The sequence below is a fragment of the Equus przewalskii genome, chromosome 1 (assembly GCF_037783145.1).
Source record: "Equus przewalskii isolate Varuska chromosome 1, EquPr2, whole genome shotgun sequence".
NCBI lineage: Eukaryota > Metazoa > Chordata > Mammalia > Perissodactyla > Equidae > Equus > Equus przewalskii.
Genome location: NC_091831.1, coordinates 71,168,910 through 71,189,021, shown reverse-complemented (window position 1 = coordinate 71,189,021; position 20,112 = coordinate 71,168,910). Strand labels below are relative to the sequence as shown.

General features: G+C 48.8%; 1 protein-coding gene and 1 long non-coding RNA gene across 3 annotated transcripts; one reads left to right on the top strand and one right to left on the bottom strand.

The window, feature by feature from the left end:
• Positions 1-5,295: 5,295 nt before the first annotated feature.
• On the top strand, positions 5,296-11,020 carry FXYD4 (FXYD domain containing ion transport regulator 4). 2 transcript variants are annotated; one of them, XM_008519607.2, is made up of 8 exons: positions 5,296-6,899; positions 8,542-8,598; positions 9,201-9,236; positions 9,345-9,368; positions 10,093-10,167; positions 10,259-10,295; positions 10,598-10,635; positions 10,831-11,020. In XM_008519607.2, exons 2-8 carry the CDS (start codon positions 8,562-8,564, stop codon positions 10,848-10,850), a joined length of 267 nt encoding a protein of 88 aa, XP_008517829.1. In that variant the 5' UTR covers positions 5,296-6,899; positions 8,542-8,561; the 3' UTR covers positions 10,851-11,020. The 2 variants fall into 2 exon arrangements, with proteins under 2 accessions (XP_008517829.1, XP_070424130.1); XM_070568029.1 differs by lacking the exon at positions 5,296-6,899 and adding an exon at positions 8,395-8,438.
• Positions 9,578-13,853, bottom strand: LOC139074882 (uncharacterized). Its single transcript, XR_011524766.1, has 2 exons — positions 13,754-13,853; positions 9,578-10,691 (listed from the first exon to the last, which is right to left on the bottom strand). It is a non-coding gene; the product is annotated as an uncharacterized lncRNA (long non-coding RNA).
• Positions 13,854-20,112: the final 6,259 nt, after the last annotated feature.

Here is a 20,112-nt window from a genome sequence, read left to right as displayed (position 1 = left end):
TATTCTTAATATGATTTTCCCCCATTGTTTACTAAACTTCAATAGTTCTTTTTAGTTTGGTAAGCACTGCTTGGAAGTACTTGTTATTCTGTTTTGTAGTCTGAATGGAATAGAACATAACACTAGCTCCCTTTGTTTACTGGTAAAACTGCATAACAAATGACTGCAAAATGTTGCAGGGTTTTTCAATTAGCTACTGCTGGTGACAACAAAGATTTTGTCCAGCTTTGATGCATTTGAATCCAGATTTCAGGTGGCCACAAGTTCAATGCAGTCTTTAACAGACAAGTTTCTAGAAACTACTGACATCCGTAGTCACATTCTATGCTAACCAACGCAGAACTTAAGAGTGGTTTAAAAGTAGACCCTTTCCAATCATAGCGCCTTTGGTCTCTTGAGCCACTATTTTCAGTCTTTCAACTTTAACATCAGTGCCAGGAAAAACATTCTTTTTTTCTATTACTGCCAAATAAGTAATTCTCCTTATCAGACACTTAATCTTATTATAGCTAACATGTATAAAGATGTAGATAAACAAGTTTGATGGAGAGACATTTCGTGGAATGAGAGCCACTGGTTCTAGAAAAGAAATCCTTTTTATAAATTATGCTCTAATCTAAAATCTGGGTATGTATTTGACTTCATCAGCTCAGTTTAACTGGGGAAGAAATGGCAGGGGGGAATTTATGACTGTGGCATACAAATGTTTTAAACTTATGTTTCTGTCATGGACCAACTCTGACCCCCCCAATCTAAGAAAGCTATCTCACTACCCCATGACTCTCTACATCTAGGCCACTTCATGTGTCAGTCAGTCAATACTTGAAATATTACATCATTTATTTCTTGTTCCTACTCATTGTCCCCATCGTGATGTTAAGCATTCAAGGCAGGAGCTTTGCATTGCCGGGTTCAGAACCCCCAGTTCCTGGAAAAGTGCTGGAATCGTAGTGAGATTCAAAATATGTGTTGAATTAGTAAATAAAGATCAAGTAATTATATTAAAATGAAAATACTTTGAAAGTTGTAAAATCAGATTTAACTTATTAAATTAAAAAAGCATGGTACACATAGTACATTTCAACAATTGGCACCCTAGTGAAAATAAAATATACACTTTTATTGACACAAAATAAATATTATCATTTACACAAAAATTACACACACAAGCATGCACACCAAAGAGAAATACATATTTTTAAAATGTGTACAAACTGTGAACATACTAAAAACTATTGAATTGTACACTTTAAATGGGAGAATTGTATGGTACATGAATCATATCTCAATAAATCTGTTTTAAAATCACATTAAAAATAAATCACATGCACAGGTGGTGAAGAGTCGGCTCTGGGGCCAGGCAGCCCCTTCCGGCTGTGTGGCCAGGTGCCCCTTAATCTCTTTTCCCCTCATTTTCCTGAAATTGGGCGATCAGAGTCCTCCCTGGAGAGGTTGTTATGAGGATGACATGAGTGAACACGTGGAGTATGCTGGAAGACAGGCCTCCAGATGTCCAGCACTAAGGCTGCTGCCACTGTGGATGAAGCTGCTGTCACCCAGAGAGAGGAGTGCTAGTGCCCTTGAGGGGGTCATAGCCTGAGGGTGAGACACACATCAACAGATAACCTCAATATGATGTGCTTAGTGGGGGCCTGTGTGACCAGGTGGATAAAGGAGTGGCCTAAGATGGGGAACTCTGCAACAGAGACAGGTGAGGGGATGGGGTGAGACAACGGGAAGGTTTATCTTAGAAGTTGTTTACTGTGAAGTGCCTGTAGGAAATTAAGGGAGATGTGCCCAAGAGAGACTTCAAGGATAGGGTCGAGTTGAGGGCTGAAAAGTCTGGATGATGAGGGAGGTGAGCAGTAGCGGGTCAAGGGTGCTAAGGGAGCTGTGGGGTGGGCGGAAAGCATTACTGGGCTGTAATAGAGCGGAATGAAGAAGGGTGGGTGAGAAGGGACGTCACCCGGCATCTCAGTTCTGTAAACCCTTTTGGCTTCTCTCCTCTTGCACAGGGTCTGACCCTTCGAAGGACGTTCTCAGATGCACCTCTAACAATGTCTCTCCCCTGCTGGAAGCCCTCCCAGGGTCCAAGGTCCCCTGCCGGCTTTCTGGCCTCACCCTACGCGGCCCGCCTCCACCTGCCCGTTCTGGGGCCGCCCCTCCGCCGGCTCGCTCGCCCCCTCCGCTTTGGCCTGCTCTGAGCTCACCGCTGTGCTGTCCCTTCACCTCAGCTATCCCTCACAGCCTCTCAGGTCCCAGTTACTGAGGACCACGACCTCCAGAAGACCCTGATCATCACGGCGGCCCGATCGGACGAACGGATGGACAAAGACTCCGGCAACAAGTTAACCGGAGACCCGATTGTTACAGGAAGCCGCAGAGGAGCGCGAGGAGCGGCTGCTTGACCGGCACTCGGGTGAACCGGCACAGCCAATCCGCGCGAAGAGGGGCGGGACTGCTTCGCGACGGGAAAGCCCTGCCCACACTGCCTAGGCCTCGCTTCGACGGCGGTTCACCCACGGTCCCGCCTCTACGGCGGTCTCTTGGCACTGATTGGCTGGAAGCCACCACAGTCCTGCTCCGATTGGCTGTTTCTTGGCCCCTTGCATCAGGTGTGGAGGTTAGGTAAGGTCATGAATGGCCTCTTGTAAGGGGCTTCCTAGAGGCGGATGGAATTGGCAAAAGGGAGCAGGCCTTCACTCCAGACTCCCGAGGGGAGTGGCTGCTCCAGAGTCTCACTTCCCCTTCTTGAGTCCCCCACCTCGTTTCCGTATCCCCTGGTCCAGAAGGCTCTTAGATCCCGCAGCGCGAAAGGCTTCTCCCTGCATCTCCCCAACGCGCAACGCGCGGAAGTCAGCCGAGGCCGAGTTCCGGGAAAGTGAGCCCTTCGTCCTCAGACTGCTACCAACCTTCAGATGGTCGTCCTTGCCCCTGTCGTGCACGAGCTCACCTCCTGCTCTCACAGACAGGCAGGCGAGCAGGGTCAGGCTGCCGTCCTTCCCCGGTCCTCAAGGGGAGTGAGCCCCAGCTCTATGGCCTCAAGACCCTGAGCACACGTAGGGGGACTTGAGGAATATGCAGAGAGAGGACGACAGCAGGGGACTCCTGAGGGGGCAGCACAGGAAGTGGGTTCAGGTGGGGGTTCAGTGTTTCTCATCGGATAAGACACCCTAGAAACCTGGGAGAGGCCTCAAAAGACATGTTCTCTCTGCTCTTCCTCTGGTTCTCTCACGAAGTATTTCCCTTCCTCTACTAGAGCCCTCAAAATAGGCAATCTCAGCCTTCTACTGATGTCTGTGACATTCAGCCCATCTTACAAGATAGGAAAAAACCATGTATGCTCCCGCTATAGGCCGGGCAAGATACTAGCCACCTCCCTCTTAGTTTACCTCCAGTCAGTCTTAGATAACTCCTGTATTATCACCTTTCCTCAGGGAAATTAATGGTTTTGAGGATGCATCTATGTTCATCACAGAGCAATAGGTAATGCTTGGAGAAAGGGGAAAGCACAGTTTGAGAGTGCAAGGAGCTGTGGCAGTGACTGATGTGAGCAGAAGAGGGAGTCTTGGGTGTGGGTGCTGGTTTTCAGGCAGCCACTCTTGGCAACAGACTTCCCTCCTTCCACACAAGGTCCTTTGTACCCTTTGCAGTACTGAGTCCAGAAAGGGAAGAAAGAGTTCAGAGCTGGATCTTGCAGTTTTCTCTCTCTCTTCTTTTGATACCTCCAGGCTCCCATCTGCACCCACCCAACAGCCTGGCTCTGTTGTCACCCACTCCTCCCAGGCTTTCATCACCTGGGGTTTGATTTCCCTGTAGGTCTCAGTGCCTCTTACCCAGCTCTCTCATTTGGTAGGTAAGAAATCAGACCCAAATAGGTGGCTTTAGGGGTTCTGTTGAGAAATTATGTCCAAGAAGCAGGGTAAGTGGCCAGCCCTCCTTGAAAGTGACTTCCTGCAAACGGCCTTCACTGCCAGTCCAGCTCCTCAGGAATCACACCTTGAGAGAGCAATTGTTCCTCCTAAAAACTCATAAGGAATAAAAGGACAGTTTATTAAATACTTCTTAATATACAAAGGTCCTAAAGTTTTCTACACCCATGACCATTTATAAGTATTCAGTTTAATACCTAAGAAGATAAATTCATTAACCTGGGAACTGACACTGCATCACTTCCAGTGTAGAAGGCATTGCTGCTAGCCACTGAGTGTGTGGCCAGCCTTTGGGGCCTCTCAGAGAGGACAGACACAGTACTCAAGCATGGTGCCCATACACATACAGCCAACTTTGGCAATAAGAGGAGATGAGGTGGTGACTTACCGTTGTGCTTGCAGAAGTTACACACAGGAAGCTGGGCTCCCTGTCCCTGGTTCTGCCCCAGGCTCAACCTATCCCCTACCTTGGACCAATATCAATACCACCTGGCTCAGATGAAGTTCTTTCTACCTGTTAAAGGTGATATTACCTAAGGCTGATAGGGATGGGAATGGTGGATCTCTGAAGAGGGCAGAAGCTGCAAGGCGGGGCAAAAGCACTAGCGCCTTCTAGAGAGGTGGATCTGAGGTCCTTTCCATACTTCCTGGAGACTTTCCAAAGCAAAGATGGCACTTGGGACCTAAAAGGTCCCCTTGCTACAAGTGCCTGCTTACTTGCTGCTTATTCCCCACAATAGCCTGACAGGGCAGAAGAACTCAGGTGAGGAGTCTGAAAACTTGGGCTGAGTCCCCACTCTGCTATCCAGGCACAGTGTGACCTTGAGCAAGACCTTTCTCCTCTCCGGAATGCAGTTACCCCATGGGGGGGGTCTCTCTAATGGTAACCCCCTTTCTCGAATGCTGCAGATCTCACTGTGTGTATATCAGGGCCATTCCCAGCTACAACACAAGTGAACTGAGTAGCATAATCAGATGTCATCATCACCACAAACATTCAAAGTTAGACTCGGTCATGGTTCCCATTTATGGATGAGCAAACAGGCAGGAAGAAGGTAAGTCCCATTGCTCAAGTGCACATAGCAAGTAACTAATAGAGCCTGGATTTGACTCCAAAGTATGTGCTAGTAATGTTTCTCCTGAATCTTGAGGTTAACAAACTTTCCTCAAATTGGGTCTGGGAGGCATTCATTCCACAAATACATATTGAGGGCTGACCATGAAGCAGCCCTGTGGCCCAGTAGCACCTCCATTCCAAACCTCAAGGGTAAATCCTGTCCTTATTCCCTTTTACAGGACAGGGAACTGAAGCTCAGGATGATGAAAAAGCTATTTAAGATCAGCCAGTAGCAGAGCTGGACTTGAAATCCAGCTCCTTCTGGCCCCAGAGCCCCTGGTCTTAAACTCTGTGCAGAAACTGCATCTTGAAAGCAGGGAGCACCGGAGAAGGTTTTCATGCAGAGATGCAACATGTTGGCACTAGGAATGCCCTTCCCCTTCCTACTCACCTGAATCTCCCCACCCTGCCTTTCACGGTCTTGGTCTGCCGCCTGACTCCTTGGTCTGTCTGGGAGACTCTGATGGCTTCTTGTCCTCACTGACTCAACAATGGTTAGTTTGCAAACTGACCCTTGTACACAGAGGGCAAGGAGAGACTGAAGAGAGAGGCAGAGCACTCCAGATTGGTAGGTGGCAGATTTAATAAGCAAAGGAACTTATTTATGAGGCATATCTTGGGCAGCCACAAGACGAGTAGTTTTCCGCATTTGCCTGCCAGAATCTTAAAAGTTTATATAGAGGCCTTAACTAGGTTTGGTCTCTGTACACAGTCCAGATGTTCTCAACAACACCTTACTCTCTCAAGGCTATGTCCTTGGAACAGTTCCCACTGTGAGAATGGTAGGCAGAAAGTACATTGTAAGGACAGGGGAGGGGGCGAGGAGCCAGCCTCCAATTGCCTGGGTACAGCTTGAAGTTCAATCAGCGGTCGTGTCCTCTTGATTACCTCCTCCAACAATAATTCAATCAAAATCTATTTATTAGTGTCCACGGCTGAGCATTGGGAATAAGGGAGGCATCATCCCTGCCTTCAGCTGGTTGCCATCCAGTGGGAGAAGCAGTGAAGAGAGGGACTGGGGAGAGGGGATAGCAGAATGGAGATGATGGGGTCATCCGGGGCCAAGGGCAGAGGCCTAAGGTATGTGGAGGGGAAGGGGCAAGAAGAGAATTTGGCCAGCACTGCATGAGATAGGCATGGGGGTCCACAGAGGGAGGCCACCTGCTCCTCATCCTCCTGACACACCCCCTACCTGTGTGAAGTAGGGGGAAGACCCGGGCTGGGCCTGGGTGCTTTGTGATTCCTGCTGTCAGTCTCCCTGGGCTAAGTGGGTGATCCTGAGGGATGCCCAATGACCCCAGCCCTCCCCTTCGATGAACACCCAGTCTGAGGAAAAGCACTGGGACCAATGAGCAAATGGAGCCTCAAGGCCAGTCCCTGACTCCTCTTCGACTCACCTGTTGCCAGGATCCCCCCACCCCGGCCACGGAAATGCTAGAACCCCCACTGTTGGCACAAGAACCCAGAAACACCCCGTCCCCCTTGAGCACCCTTCAGGGCCCCTCTGTTAGGATCTAGGTGAGCTGAAGAAGCTGAAAGTCCACCTTCTCCTCGAGAGAAGGGTCTGAGGCCTGGCCCATCCCTCTCCTTGCCACCACCTAAGCCTCTGAGCTGGCCTGAGGTCACCAGGAGCACTACTCTGCACTGGGTGTGGCAGGGCGAGCTGTCTCCTTAAGAGCACACCAGGGAGAGAGAGGGAGCTGCAGGAGTCTCAAGGAGTCTGACCAGTTCCCTCCAGCCTGATGGTATTGTTCTGGGCGGGGCTGCTGGGTTTAAAAAGCCGGAACCCACCTAAGCTGACCACAGCCCCAGCAGCCTCCTCTGACCTGCACTCTGCACCCGGCTCTCAGGTAAGCTCAGGAGAACTGGCTCTCAGGTGAGCAAGTGTCTGCTAGGACTTCAGGGCTCCTAGGTGGGGGGATGGGGGCGGAAGGGTGGCCCAGAGTGCCAGTCTGAAGAAGGGGAGGTGGGTGCCTGGGTATTCTCAGTAACAGGGTGCATGTTTGGGGATTTTGAGGATTGGAGGCTGCCTGCCCTGTAACCACTGTCATATGGATGGTGGGTTGGGGGCTGGAGGAAACAGAAGCCAGCCTTTGGCTAAAGAATATGTAAAATGGAGTTGTGACCCTCATGATCCAGGAGTTCCAGGGTGGTGGAGGAGTAGAGAGAGACAGACCAGTCCAGCGGAGGGCCAACTTCAGAGGCTGCTCAAAGACGACAAACCCCCACCTTCAGAAGCAGCACGTTAATAGTCCCTCCTTTCTATGGCAATGAGACCCATGTATTTATGTATTTATTTATTGTAACACTTTTTTTTTTGAGGAAGATTAGCCCTGAGCTAACTACTGCCAATCCTCCTCTTTTTGCTGAGGAAGCCTGGCCCTGAGCTAACATCCATGCCCATCTTCCTCTACTTTATACATGAGACGCCTACTACAGCATGGCTTTTGCCAAGTGGTGCCATGTCTGCACCCGGGATCTGAACCAGCAAACCCCAGGCCGCCTAGAAGTGAATGTGCGCACTTAACCGCTGTGCCACCGGCCGGCCCCCATAACACATTTTAATGCTTAATATATGTTAGGCACTATTCTTAGGTTTGACATATAGTAAATCATTTAATTCAATCATAACTTTATGAGGTTGCTATTATTATAATTATCCTCATTTTATAGGATGCTGAAGCACAGAGAGGTTAAATAACCCACTGAGTCACACAGCTGTTAAGTGCTTGAGAAGGGATTAGAGTTTGGGGCAGTTGGGTCTAGTAGATATTAACAATGGGATCAGTATGAAACACTGACAGTCCCCATGCCTGCCTGCAGCTAACAATATGCAGAAAGCTCAACCACACAGCCACCCCAGGGACCAGTAAACTGGAACATGGATAGTTCCCATCTTAAGGAGAAGGGAACAATGTCCCACCAGGCAGTTTCCTGCCAATAGCAATCTGTACTCTGAGAGTGGAATTTGGGGCTGCCTGGAGCAGGGTCCTCGGCTGGGGCTGGGGTGGGAGGCTCTCTCCTTCTGTGGCAGGCAGCGCCCTCACTCCCTGCCTTCTGATGCTCAGCGCTGCTCAGCCCTGGGTGCACACTTTGTGGAGCCTGTCTTGGAATTCGGCCTGATAGTGCCCCAGGCCCAGACCTTTGGGAGTGATAGCCTGGGGGCTGACAACTGTGGCCCTTTGTGTAGGGGTTAGGAACGCAGGCACCAAAGCCTGAGTTAGAACAGCAGCCCTGCTCACCTGGTCAGGTGAGTCTGACCAAGCCTCACTTAACTATGTGCAACCACTGTTCTACGCACGTAACTGGTATAACTCCACAAGGCATTTCTATTATCATCTCTAGATGCGGAAACAAAAATTAGTAACTTTCCCAAGACCGCCCCATAGGCAAGTGCACCCTTGGGATTGGTGGCTTGCTCTCGCCACTAGGCTCTGTGAGCCTGGGGCAGGTCGGGCTGCCTGACCCCAGCCTGCACCTCCTCCCCTGCAGCCCTGCCCTGAAGCTGTGACATGGAGAGAGTGATCTGGGGCCTTTTGACGCTGGCAGGTGAGTCATCCCAGAGGTGACCCTGCTGCCATTCACCTGCCCACCAAGGCAGTGAAGACCAGGGCAGCATCTCCCCAAGGGGTCCTAATGTTGAATAAATGTGTTTTCATTTAAACTGTGAATTTAAAAAGAAAGATTGAGGAAATAATAGTACAGGTAGGAAGCGGATGTTGCAAAAATTATCCTGAGTAATTGAACTTTGGAAAACTGTAACCATCTGTTGGCATGAAGAGAAAAGCATTCCCTATTTCTTCAGGAAGCAGAGCATTAGCCAGGGTCTGTGTAGGAAGCTTCTCAGGAGAGGGTACAAAGATACCAATATGCCATCCCATTTCCAGTGCAAGACAGAGTAGCAGGAAGCCTGAGAAATAGCAGAAAGGGCTGTGAGTGGGGGACCACAGGCCTTGGGGTGGGAGACAAAATCTCAGGGTTCTTTGGGCCTGGGGATGGTATGAGGAAGGGAACCAGTGACCCCAGGGTGCCCCCCTCATTCATGACAAGGCTAGTCATCCTTGCCCCTCTGGGATGGGGTCTTGCCTGCTGACTCATTTTGAGACCAGTGTCATGAATTAACACCCAATCCCTCTGCTTTTTCCACCCAGGCCTGCCCGTCTTGAAAGCCAGTGACCTGTTTGCTGGTGAGGCCTCAAACTACCCTGCCCCTACTGCCCCACATTTTCCCTCCAAGACCTCACATCCAGCCTCTTGGTTCTGGCCCTTATTCTTTTTTGTTTTCTTTCCTGCAGATAAAAACGATCCCTTCTACTATGGTAAGAGCTGATATCCCTCACGCCCCCAACCCCTACCCTTGCCTATCTTGGACCTCTTTACTAGAGGTTGGTGAGGGGTGATGTGGAGCCCCCGTGTAAACAAAGTAGGGCTTGAAGGGGTGGGGAAGAAGGGGCAGGATGGGGCTGGGACTGGGGATTAAGGAGTCAGCTTGGTTGATGGAAAGAATGAAAGGCCAGCATGCAACATGGTCTTTGGGAGAACTTCATTCCAGCAGGGAGAGAAGGCGCCCACAGGATAGTTAGGAAGACTTCTGGGGAAGCGGGTAGAGGTGCTGGGCTGTTGGGCCCCCAGATACCTCACACCTAATCTCCTTCCTTCCACTGACTCTTATTTCCCTTCCCCAACACCAGCTCCCTGCTGCCCCACAGCCCCCTACGAAGGTTTCCTCTTCCTCCTCCTGGCACTGTCCTCCAATGTCCCCACATACCCCTCATCTTCCCCAGGCCTCAGCTCAAATGCCACTTTTCAGAAAGGGCTTCCTTGATGATCCTTCACACCCTCTTCTTTCTCTGTGCTCTTCTGCTTGTTTTTTCTTCCTGGGGCTTGTTCCCACCAGATATTATATGATGTGTTTATTTACTGGCTTGTCTTTCTCATTGCCTGGAATGTAAGTTCATCTGCACAAGCCGGTGCTTGTAAATATCTTTTGAATGAGTGAGGTGGAGCCAGGCTGGCGCCAGCTCCCTCTCTGTGCTCCCCTAGACTGGGCAGGCCTGCAGCTGGTCGGGATGATCTTTGCTGGGATCCTGTGCGTCGCTGGATTTGCCTTCGCCCTGAGTGAGTGGTGGAATTGGCAGGGCGTGGGGTGGGAAGAGGGATGGTCCAGGTTCCTTGGGCTCTTTGCACAGGCCAGCTCTTCCTCTCACAGGTGGCAAGTGTAAATGCAAGCACAATCAGAAGCAAAGGTGAGTCAGGGCCCCTGTTGTGTGCACCTCCAGCTGAGCAGAAGTATTTTGGGATAAAGTACTACAACAGAGGGAAAGAGGACAGCCTCCTGGCTGCTCCCTGGGCCTACAGTGAGGTTTGTTATTCACAGATAATCAACCCTGAAAGGCTCCAAATCAGGGAAAGCTCTGACCGTTGGTATTGTTTAAAGTGACAATGGAAGAATAGCAAGGAGTTACGCCCCCCGGGGAGGGGGCACTAGGAGTCTTGGTGGAGGAGGGCAGAGGTTGAAGGATATTAATCTCATGTGTTCCTTTCTCAGCCCCTTACCTGAGAAAGCCACTCCACTCATCACTCCAGGTGAGATGGGCTTCTTTGGGAGGCTTTCAGACACTTGGGCAGGGTGGCCATATAATCTGAGATTTAAGAAATGTTATGCCATTTGTAAGGTGGGACTGTCCTGAGCCAGCCCAGCCATGGGGTCAACTGATGCTGAGCGGGGGGTATCTATGTAATGACCGTGTCTGTGAGGACCTGACCCCACTGTCTCTGCAGGCTCTGCCAGTACCTGCTGAGCACAGGAGCAACTTTGTAGCACTCTGGCGCCAGTTCCCACGCTGCTGGCTCCCCACTTGGGGGCCTGACCCTCCATGATGGCCTTTCTCTCCAAAGGTGAGCCTTTAGGCTCCCTTCTGATCAGGAGGCTGTCCAACGCTTATTTGTAAATTAAACCGGTCTCACTCTTCCTGCCTGTGGTGCTGTGACCCTCTGTGGATCTGCTTGAGGATGACCAGGCTGTGCTGGGACACTGACATCTTGCTCAGGAAAGCCCAGGCCCTCAGCTGGGAGGAGGGATGATCTTTCTAGATTGCTAATGCTTCCTGTAGCCACGTGTCTGGTGTCTGTCCTGAGACCCACTCCTAGCATACCCCCCACTTTGAGAACTTCCTGATAATTGGTCTCCTGACCCCTGCCTCATCCATGCACTGTGTGAGACACGAAAATATTCTATCAAAGGACCTTACAATTTCTATAGCTTGCCTAGAGACCCTGAAGTCCCAATGACCTAGGTACTCGTGATATCTTGTAACCTAGAATGGTCCCCAATGGCTCACCCTCCACTAAGACACTACCTCACTCAGTGAGCGCTCTCCGTCGCTCAACCCAACCCAGGAACTGCAGCAATTCCTTCACTGACACCCCCTCATAAACCCTATATAACCCCCAGACTAACCCATGGACCCTGCCCCAACCCTAGGTAATTTCCCCATGAGAGCCCCTGTGAGCTACATCCCAAGAAGCCCTGCATATTGCATTTTATAACCAAAAACCATCCATGCAAATCTAGAGCCCTCAGTATATCCAAAGTCCACTCCTGGAACACCTCACTTGAAAGGTCCCAGCGTGCCTGGGGTGGGGCTAGGGAAGTGCCTGTCCCACCGTGGCAGCCTGTCCATCCTGCAGCCACACCCCTCTTGCCAACCTCCACAGCCCAGGGAAGGAGCTGAGGCACACTCAGCCCAGCCACTGCTCTGCGCAGAGACCCTGGATGGGAGCAGGCTGGCACAGCAGAGGTCTGCCCTGTTCCTGCCAGGCAGTGGCTCACAATCTGAGTCTGGGTCTGGGTTGATGGGGCAGCCACCTGTCATGGCGTTACTTCAAGCCAGCTCTCTAATGGTGCATTGCTACAAACCACTTCTCAGGGTGGTGCCAGATCCTGAGGAAGTATGATGTGTCCTAGATTCCGGGTCCCCCAGACTTCCAGTCCCCTGACTGGGCTGGGGTCAGGAAGCTGAGGACCCTGCCTCTCGGTCCTCCGTAGCTCATCCTAGGCCCTGAGGTCTAAAAATGAGGTTCGTTGATCTTCTTAGGGCCCTTGAAGCAGGACACGTAAGCCGGGGAGTGGAGGGCTCCAAGGCTGGCCACAGGCTGCAGCAGGAACTCCAAGAGTGGGACTCCAGGACACCTGGCTGAAAGTGCAGCCACTGTCTAAGGTGGGGGACGAGTGTGGCAGGGAGCCACGGGGGTGGCTCACTGTGCCCAGCTCATCACCCACCAGGACCAATCCTGTAAGGCCTTTGAGGCCCAGCATTCCGAGCCGGATGCATGCTGTGAAGAAAATAAAACGTGTGCTGCAGCGGCTAGGGTGCCTGGGCAGCAGTGGGTAACGTGGTCAGCTCAGGACGTGGCATTTGAGCTGAATCCTCTAAAGTGAACGATGAGAGGCGCCAGCCACGCAAACATCTTTCCTGGCATAGGGAACAGCTCGGGCAAACAACTCGCGGGGACACTGGCCTTGATGCTTTTTGAGGGCCAACGGAAAGTCAGAGTGCCTAGAACGTAGGCTATGAGACCAAAGAGGAGGCAGGAGCGGCCACTACAGGGAGAAACACTGCCCACTTCCGCGTTGGGAACCAGTCGGGTAACCCGGGAGCCGCGCGGGAGGCGGGAGGGAGGAAGGCGGGAGCGCGCAGGGCGCCGGGCGCAGGGGGAGCCTCGGGGACGCGCCCCCGCGTCAGAGCCGCCCAGAGGCGCCTTCTGAGCTCGCTTTTCCGCCGCGAGGAGTGGGGTGCAAGTCCCTCTCCTCCTTGGACAAGGGAAGATGCCGGCGTGAGTGGATTGCATTTGAGAATGTAAAAATAAGCTCCGTCTAAGAAAGCAAAGCCTCTGGCCATTCGTGGGGCTGGAGTGTGCGACACGGAAGCGATCTTGTCGGAACGCCCCCTTCTGAGTGACTGACAACTGCTTTCTTAGTGAGAAACGGGTCACTCCCGTCACAAGCTGTTTGAAATCCTATCACTAAGAAGGAAACCCGATCCTTGCCTGGGGACCTAAGTCACTTTGACCCGAGATTCAGCCTCGCTTCCATCTCGGGCGCCCAGCTCGGGAAGGGAGGTTTCTGGACACAACATTCCACATCCATCTTAACGTTTTAGTCCCCGGCCCCACTTCGCGGTGGAGACCAGGTATATAGAGCCCTGCTCTGCTTTCAGCATGCCAAACACAGCTTCATTCAAATTTAGCCTGAGCAAATTCCACAGTTCCCTCAAGTCCTATGAACAACCACTCTGGAGTGAGGGGCCCCACGACCACCACACACCCACAACGTGTGCGTCTCCCCCATTGCCCAGCGTCAATGAGGCTGACTCCGTCCAATCACTGGCTCGTGCCTGGTGGTTTAGGCTGATTCTGCCTGTCCAAGGCTGGGGCAGAGGGCCCATGGAGACGTCTGGAAGGCCTGGGTTAATCATGGGTGGCAGAAGTCAGGGACTGTGAAGGGGGGTGGCGGGTGTGGACGACCATGAGGGATGGAGTCTGTGTTAGCCTGTGAGGTTGGCAGCTGGGTCCTGGGGTCGGGGTACTGATTCCCAAGGGAAATAAGCTCTCCTCTTTCCCTCCCAGGAAAGAACGCAGGAGCGGAATGGTAGCGGTAGGATGAGAGCAGTCTGCCCAGGCTTCCTTGTGTGGAATTACTCACTGTGCCTCAGAGACCCCTTCACTGGGCCTATCTACCCTGGAGTGGGGATGGCTTCAGTCACAATTCCTTCCTCTTGTCATCTTCTCTCAGATGAGGGGCTGCCCAGGAAAGAACCAGAGGAAGCAAAGGGTAATTTCCACTTCACTGAACACTTAGTGTGTGACCAGGCACTGTTATAAACACTTCACACGTGAACTCCATTTTCTCAGCAATCTATTGAAATGGGGACTTGTATTGTCCCCTTTGTGCCAAGAGCAGACCGAGGATCTAGGGGTTCTTACAGGCCGTCTCACTCCTGAGCCTGTTTCTGAAGGACTGGGCTACACTCCCTTTCTGGTATTTATCACTATCTGAGAGAGAACTCAGTGACTGTGCTTGCTTGGGGACTATATATCCCTCCTGCCTTTTTAATTTAAACAATCTTATTTTTTTTCTCATTGTAAACATCTTTCATCTTATTACAGAAAACATGAACATTACAGAAATATCTCACTTAAATTGGTAAACCAATTTCTAATCCAGCACCCAGAAATAATCAAGGTTAAAAGTTTCACATAATATTCTATAATTCTATTATACATATTTATATATATATGACATATATATAGTATTTTCTAGTTCTCTGGAGATCCAGCCAGATTGTTACATGAATCAATAGTTCATTACTTTGTATTGCTGAGTAGTATTCAGAGAGTGCTTTTAAAATAAGGGCCTATTAACTTAAGAAAGTTATAAGGTTTATTCTAAGACTAGTGGCTTGAAAATACTGTAATATTTGTTTCCCAGAAGATAGCAGCATCTTACCCTCAGTTTTTGTGTAAAATACTATAAAACCCAGGGTAAGAAGTGAGGGCTAACCGCTAACACCAGGGAGCATGACTGGGGCTCTCCTGGTTGATCACTGGTTAGGTCCTGTGCCTGGCTCTTTAAACGGATTTATTACTCAAGTCTCAACCTACCCATCAGAGGAATATTCTTAAGGCAAGGTCAGATCAACTCTGCTCAAAATGCACCAAAGATGCCCTATTTATCTTACAGAAGATCCCCTTAACATAGCCTGTAGGCCCTATGCCTGACCCCAGGTCCCACAACTGTCAACTCTCTAACTTCACCCTTTTGCTCTCCCGCACTCACCCTGCCGCCTCCTAGCTGTTATCTGAACACAGTGCAGGCTGCAGCCTTCACCTCAGGGCACTCACATCCCTCCCTCTGCTCGACATTGTCCAAATTCCCCAGTTCCCTTTCTCTAGGCCCTTTCAGGTGGCCTCTGGGGCCACTCTACGACTGCACCACCAACACTTGTTCTTCTCATCACTATTGGCTGCTGCTTCTCCTTGTACTCAGCCCTAACTCACATACTATTTATAGTGATTTATTTGTTATGGTCTCCCACCCCCACCAGAATGTAAATTCAAACTGGCGCCTGCAGAATTTTCTGACTTTCGCTCACAGATTTGGCTGTTCTCAAATTGCCATTTTATGATTTCCACTGAGTATATATTGGCCATTTTGAGCCTCTCGTGTTCTCAGGGTAGTTTTTAGAAATCTGGTTGCATTCCTTCCACCAATCCCCTCACAGATGATAACAGCACATGGGTCTTGTAGTTACCCCATGCTACGATGTATGTACACAATATCTGGTACTCTATCAAAACTATCCAGGCATAAAAGACAAACTTAGACCAGAAAGACAACATAAACACAGAGAAGATGCAGATATTGGAATGACCAGACCAAGACTTTAAAATAACTGTGATTAATATGTTCAAGGAATGAGATGATATATGGAGATTTTCAGAAGAAAACTGAACCTATGTGTGGCGGGTTAAATTGTCCTCCAAAAAGGTATGTTCAAGTCCTCACCTCCAGTACCCGAGACTGACCTTATTTTGCAATAGGGTCTTTGCAGATATCATTGATCATTTTAAGATGAGGTCATACTTGCTTAGGGTGGGCCCTATTCCAGCAACTGGTGTCCTTCTAAGAGGAGGAAAATGTGGACACAAGGAGAAGGCCCTGTGATGATAGAGGCAGTGATGGGAGTGATGCAGCTGCAAGCGAAGCAACACTAAGATTGCCGGCAGCCACTGAAGCTGGGAAGAGGCAAGGAAGGATTCTTCCTCGGAGACTTAGGGGAGCCACGGCCAACACCCTGATTTTGACTTCTCGCCTTCAGAACTGTGAGAACATTAACTTTTTTACATTATGTAAAAAAAATTAAGTGGAAATTTTAGAACCAAAATTTCTACCTGAAGTTAAGAACTTAAGTGATGTTTGACAACAAATTAGACTTAGCTGAAGGGAATGAGTGAATTGGGAGATAGATAATAAGGAATATCAAGACAATATAAGAAGGAAAAATGCATTAAATAAAAATCAACATTTAATAATGACTAAAAAAATAAACTTATACTAAACCTGCAGTAAATGGTAATTCTCCTAATTTAATCAAGGGTATGCACCCAAAAACAATCGGTATTTTAATGGAGGAATAAGGAAGCTTTCTCTCTGAAATTGGGAATAAGATGAGGATGCCCTCTGACCCCAACTTTGTTCAGCATCATCTTTCTAATGATAAAAAATTTACCAGGGCCAGCCTGGTGGTGTAGTAGTTAAGTTCAGTGCACTCCACTTTGGTGGCCTGGGTTCATGGGTTCAGATCCTGGGCACAGATCTATACATTGCTCATCAAGCCATGCTGTGGTGGCATCCCACATACAAAACATAGAGGAGGATTGGCACACCTGTTAGCTCAGGGCAAATCTCCCTCACCAAAATAAATAAAAAAATAAATAAATAAACTTATCCAAGAGCAGACAACAAGGCAAGAAAAGAACAGTGTACATAAGGATTAGGAAGAAATTAATGAAACTGTCATTATTTGCAAATGGCATTTTTTTGGTATGTAAAAAAAATCCAAACAAGCTACATTTAAATTAAAATAGATAAGTGAATTTAGCAAGGCCACAAAAATCCAGTTTTTTAATCCTAGTAGTTCTAGTTCCAGCAACAGACTCTCAGCAAATGAAATAAAAGACAGCATGTAAAATATAATACTTAGAAACAAATCTAATGAAATATGTGCAAGAATTTTTACACATAAACTAAAAACAAAACAGATGCCTTAAGAGTCTTACAATTTGATGCATCTGCCAACACCCAGAGCATGAAGATGGTCTTAGCACAGTGAGCTTAGTAGCCCACAGGAGCTTTTTTGAGGAAGATTAGTCCTGGGCTAACATCAGCTGCTAATCCTCCTCTTTTTGCTGAGGAAGACTGGCCCTGAGCTAACTTCTGTGCCCATCTTCCTCTACTTTATATGTGGGACACCCGCCACAGCATGGCTTGATGGCTTGATAAGTGGTGTGTAGGTCTGTGCCTGGGATCTGAACCAGTGAACCTGGGGCCACCAAAGCAGAGTGCGTGACTTAACCGCTAGTCATCAGGCCAGTCCTCCCCAGGAGCTGCTTTTTGAATAGTAAATAGCTCTCTGCTGCAGAAGACATGGCCTTGATTCCCAACACTCACGGTCTGAGCTATGACTGTTTAAGGAGAATTGTCAGAGATACCACACAAAACCATTTATGAACACAGACACCTCCATGCCGGGACGTGCTATGTCCTTTGCAGCAGATGGCACAGCAGCTTGCAGAATTGCTGCAGCCTTCTGGTCACCTAATAATTGGGTAGTATTTTCAAGTGTAAAATAAGCTTTCTCCAAAATCCTAAATGTTTTACCAAAATTTATGCCCTTTCTTAATGATGGAAAATCTTGACCTTTACTTTGGAGAAAATGTCCCAGTTCTGCCCAAGGTCAGAGGTCAGCAAACATTTCCTGTGAAAGCTCAGATAGTAAACAGGATAGGATACATTAGGCTCTGTGGGACACGTGGTCTCTGATGAAACTACCTATCTCTTGGCCAAAGTAGCACAAGAGTAGCCATAGACAAAATATAAATGAATGGGCATGGCTGTGTACCAATAAAACATTATTTACAAAAACAGGCAACAGGCCACATTTGGCCCATGGACCCTAGTTTTAGGATCCCTGCCCATGACTATTAGACACTAAAAAGTTCCCTTACATGGCAAAGCCCTGAATTCTTCCTCCCTCTAGCACACGTGTGTCTTCCTAGGGCATCCAGAGTACTTGCTGCTTCCCCCCCACCCCACCCAAGTCCAATGAGCACGTCATCAATATAGTGGATCATGGCAAGATGATCATTATCTTTCTAGACCCTACTGTAAAAGAGAACGGAAGAGTTACACAGCCCTGAAAAAAAACAGGGAATGTATTCTGATGCTCGTGTTATGAGATGGTAAAATGGTTTTTGATCTCCTGCTTGATGCTGATCGAAGAGGACGTATTTGATACTACATTAAGCACTGAGTTGTGATTGGGGAAACTACTTGCTTAAGTTCCTGGTTGTCTGCTATCATCTGCCAGAATCCATCTGCTGTTTGCTGGGACCAGACAAATGAAAAGGACATATACTTGCCTTTTTGAGTCTTCAAGCCTGGCCCTAACCTCAGACTTTGCGCACACATCTCACCACCTCTCCTTATTCACTGTCTTGGATGGGGAATGCAATTTGAGAGGTTCCTCTTGGCTTTCCTACCTTTATGGCTCTTACTTCACAAGCCAGGGACCCAGTGTGAGGGCTCTGTCAACTGCCTAAGGTACCCCTTCCTACTAATTCACATGGGGAGATAACCGGAGGGGTCTGCAAACCTGTTTGACCCACAGTCAGACAAACTGGGTCTGGGAATCCATTTGTATCACCTCCCCTGGTATCAATGTCGACTCAGACCTCATATCCAACAGCACTCAAGAGACCCGGGTCATTTCATTCTCCTGGCCTCAAAGGGGAAGATTTATAGATTATATACAATTGTTGCAATGTTGCCAGGCCGTTCCTCCTCTTCAATTGATGGTCTCTGGGTGAGACCTGGCTCAGTTCTGGAAAAAGAACAAGATCCTGATTTTTAATCAGCTTTCTGTCCATATAGCCAAAAAGGAGTTAAGACCTGAGAGCAGAAGGCTAATGGACGTCATAGCTGTGCCATGTGTGGCCCCTGGACACAGAGTTCCATTAGCCTTCACCACAGACCTGGCTAGGTCAAGGCCCCTTACTGACTTTTGGACTTTGCAGCCTATTATGGCAATCATGCTTACCTCACATCTGATGATTGCCACTACCTGGCCTCTGTTCTTCTGGAATCCTTTTATCCCTATTTTCTCCTATTGCCAACTCTGACTGAGATGAGAGCTTCCATTAAGCTTCTCAAAATTCTGGTGCACCCTACTAGCTCATTCCTTATCAATTTAGCAAGCGTTCTTGGGCCCTTCCAGGGAAACTTTTCCAGTTTTTTCTGGCCTTATATACTAAATCTTTCCTAGCAGGCCCATCTCCGAGTCCTCCAACCCCTTTCTCAATATCAAGCATCTCTCCCTCCTGTAGGTCACCGTTTCCAGACTTCAAGGATTAACTCCAGCATATTACTATGATAGACTGCAAGCATTTTGCTCATAATTTAAATCCTGAGTCAAGAGAGATACCCCACACCAACTGTTTTATACTCAACCCTCTGTTTCAGCATCCTCAAGGTCCTCTCATGTGCTGACTCTGGTTCATACATACCAACCAGGACCTTCAGCTTTTTTGGCAAAATGTCAGTTTCCTCCTACAGTGGGGACTCTCTTGTCATCTCATGCTTGGTCCTGATACTAGTTTTCTGGAACAGAAAAGTCAAACTTTTAAGGGGCTAGACATGTAGGTTTCACAGGCCAAGGCAAATTTTAAAGTTTCACAAAATTTTTTTCTGGGTGGGTGGGGGGTGATGAAGATGGGTTCTGAGCTAACATGTTCCCAATGTTCCTCTATTTCGTATGTGGGAAGCCACCACAGCATGGCTCCATGAGTGGTGTGTAGGTCCACACCAAGGATCCAAACCTATGAGTCCTGTGCTGCCAAAGGCACAAACTACACCACTGAGCTGGCCCCCACATAATCTCTTATTGACGGAACTCAAAATAATTAAGTACAGTATTTTGTACTACAGATCTACTAATGAATTCTTGGGGAGATCAGACTTTTCTTAATCAGGGCTCCTTGCCATCAAATTGATGCATCTGTAAAAACCATTCTTAGCCCATATACCATACAAAAACAGGCAGCAAGGTGGATTTGGCTTACCCAACCCATTCTGGAAAGTGACTTGGAGCAGACTTTGACGGGACAGAATTCATCTTATAAGCACCTACCTGAGGTGAGGCCTCCGGATCATTTCTTCTAGTTAAGAGGGAAAGGGCCACTGCTGCTGGCCCAAAGATTTCAGCATCACCTTGGAATTTAAGG

Excerpts from the sequence above, each read along its gene's own strand:
- FXYD4 (XM_008519607.2), top strand. The coding sequence starts at position 8,562 with ATGGAGAGAGTGATCTGGGGCCTTTTGACGCTGGCAG. Across the intron at positions 8,599-9,200 it reads GGGCCTTTTGACGCTGGCAG|GCCTGCCCGTCTTGAAAGCC; the intron begins GTGAGTCATCCC and ends TTTTCCACCCAG. Across the intron at positions 9,237-9,344 it reads AGCCAGTGACCTGTTTGCTG|ATAAAAACGATCCCTTCTAC; the intron begins GTGAGGCCTCAA and ends TCTTTCCTGCAG.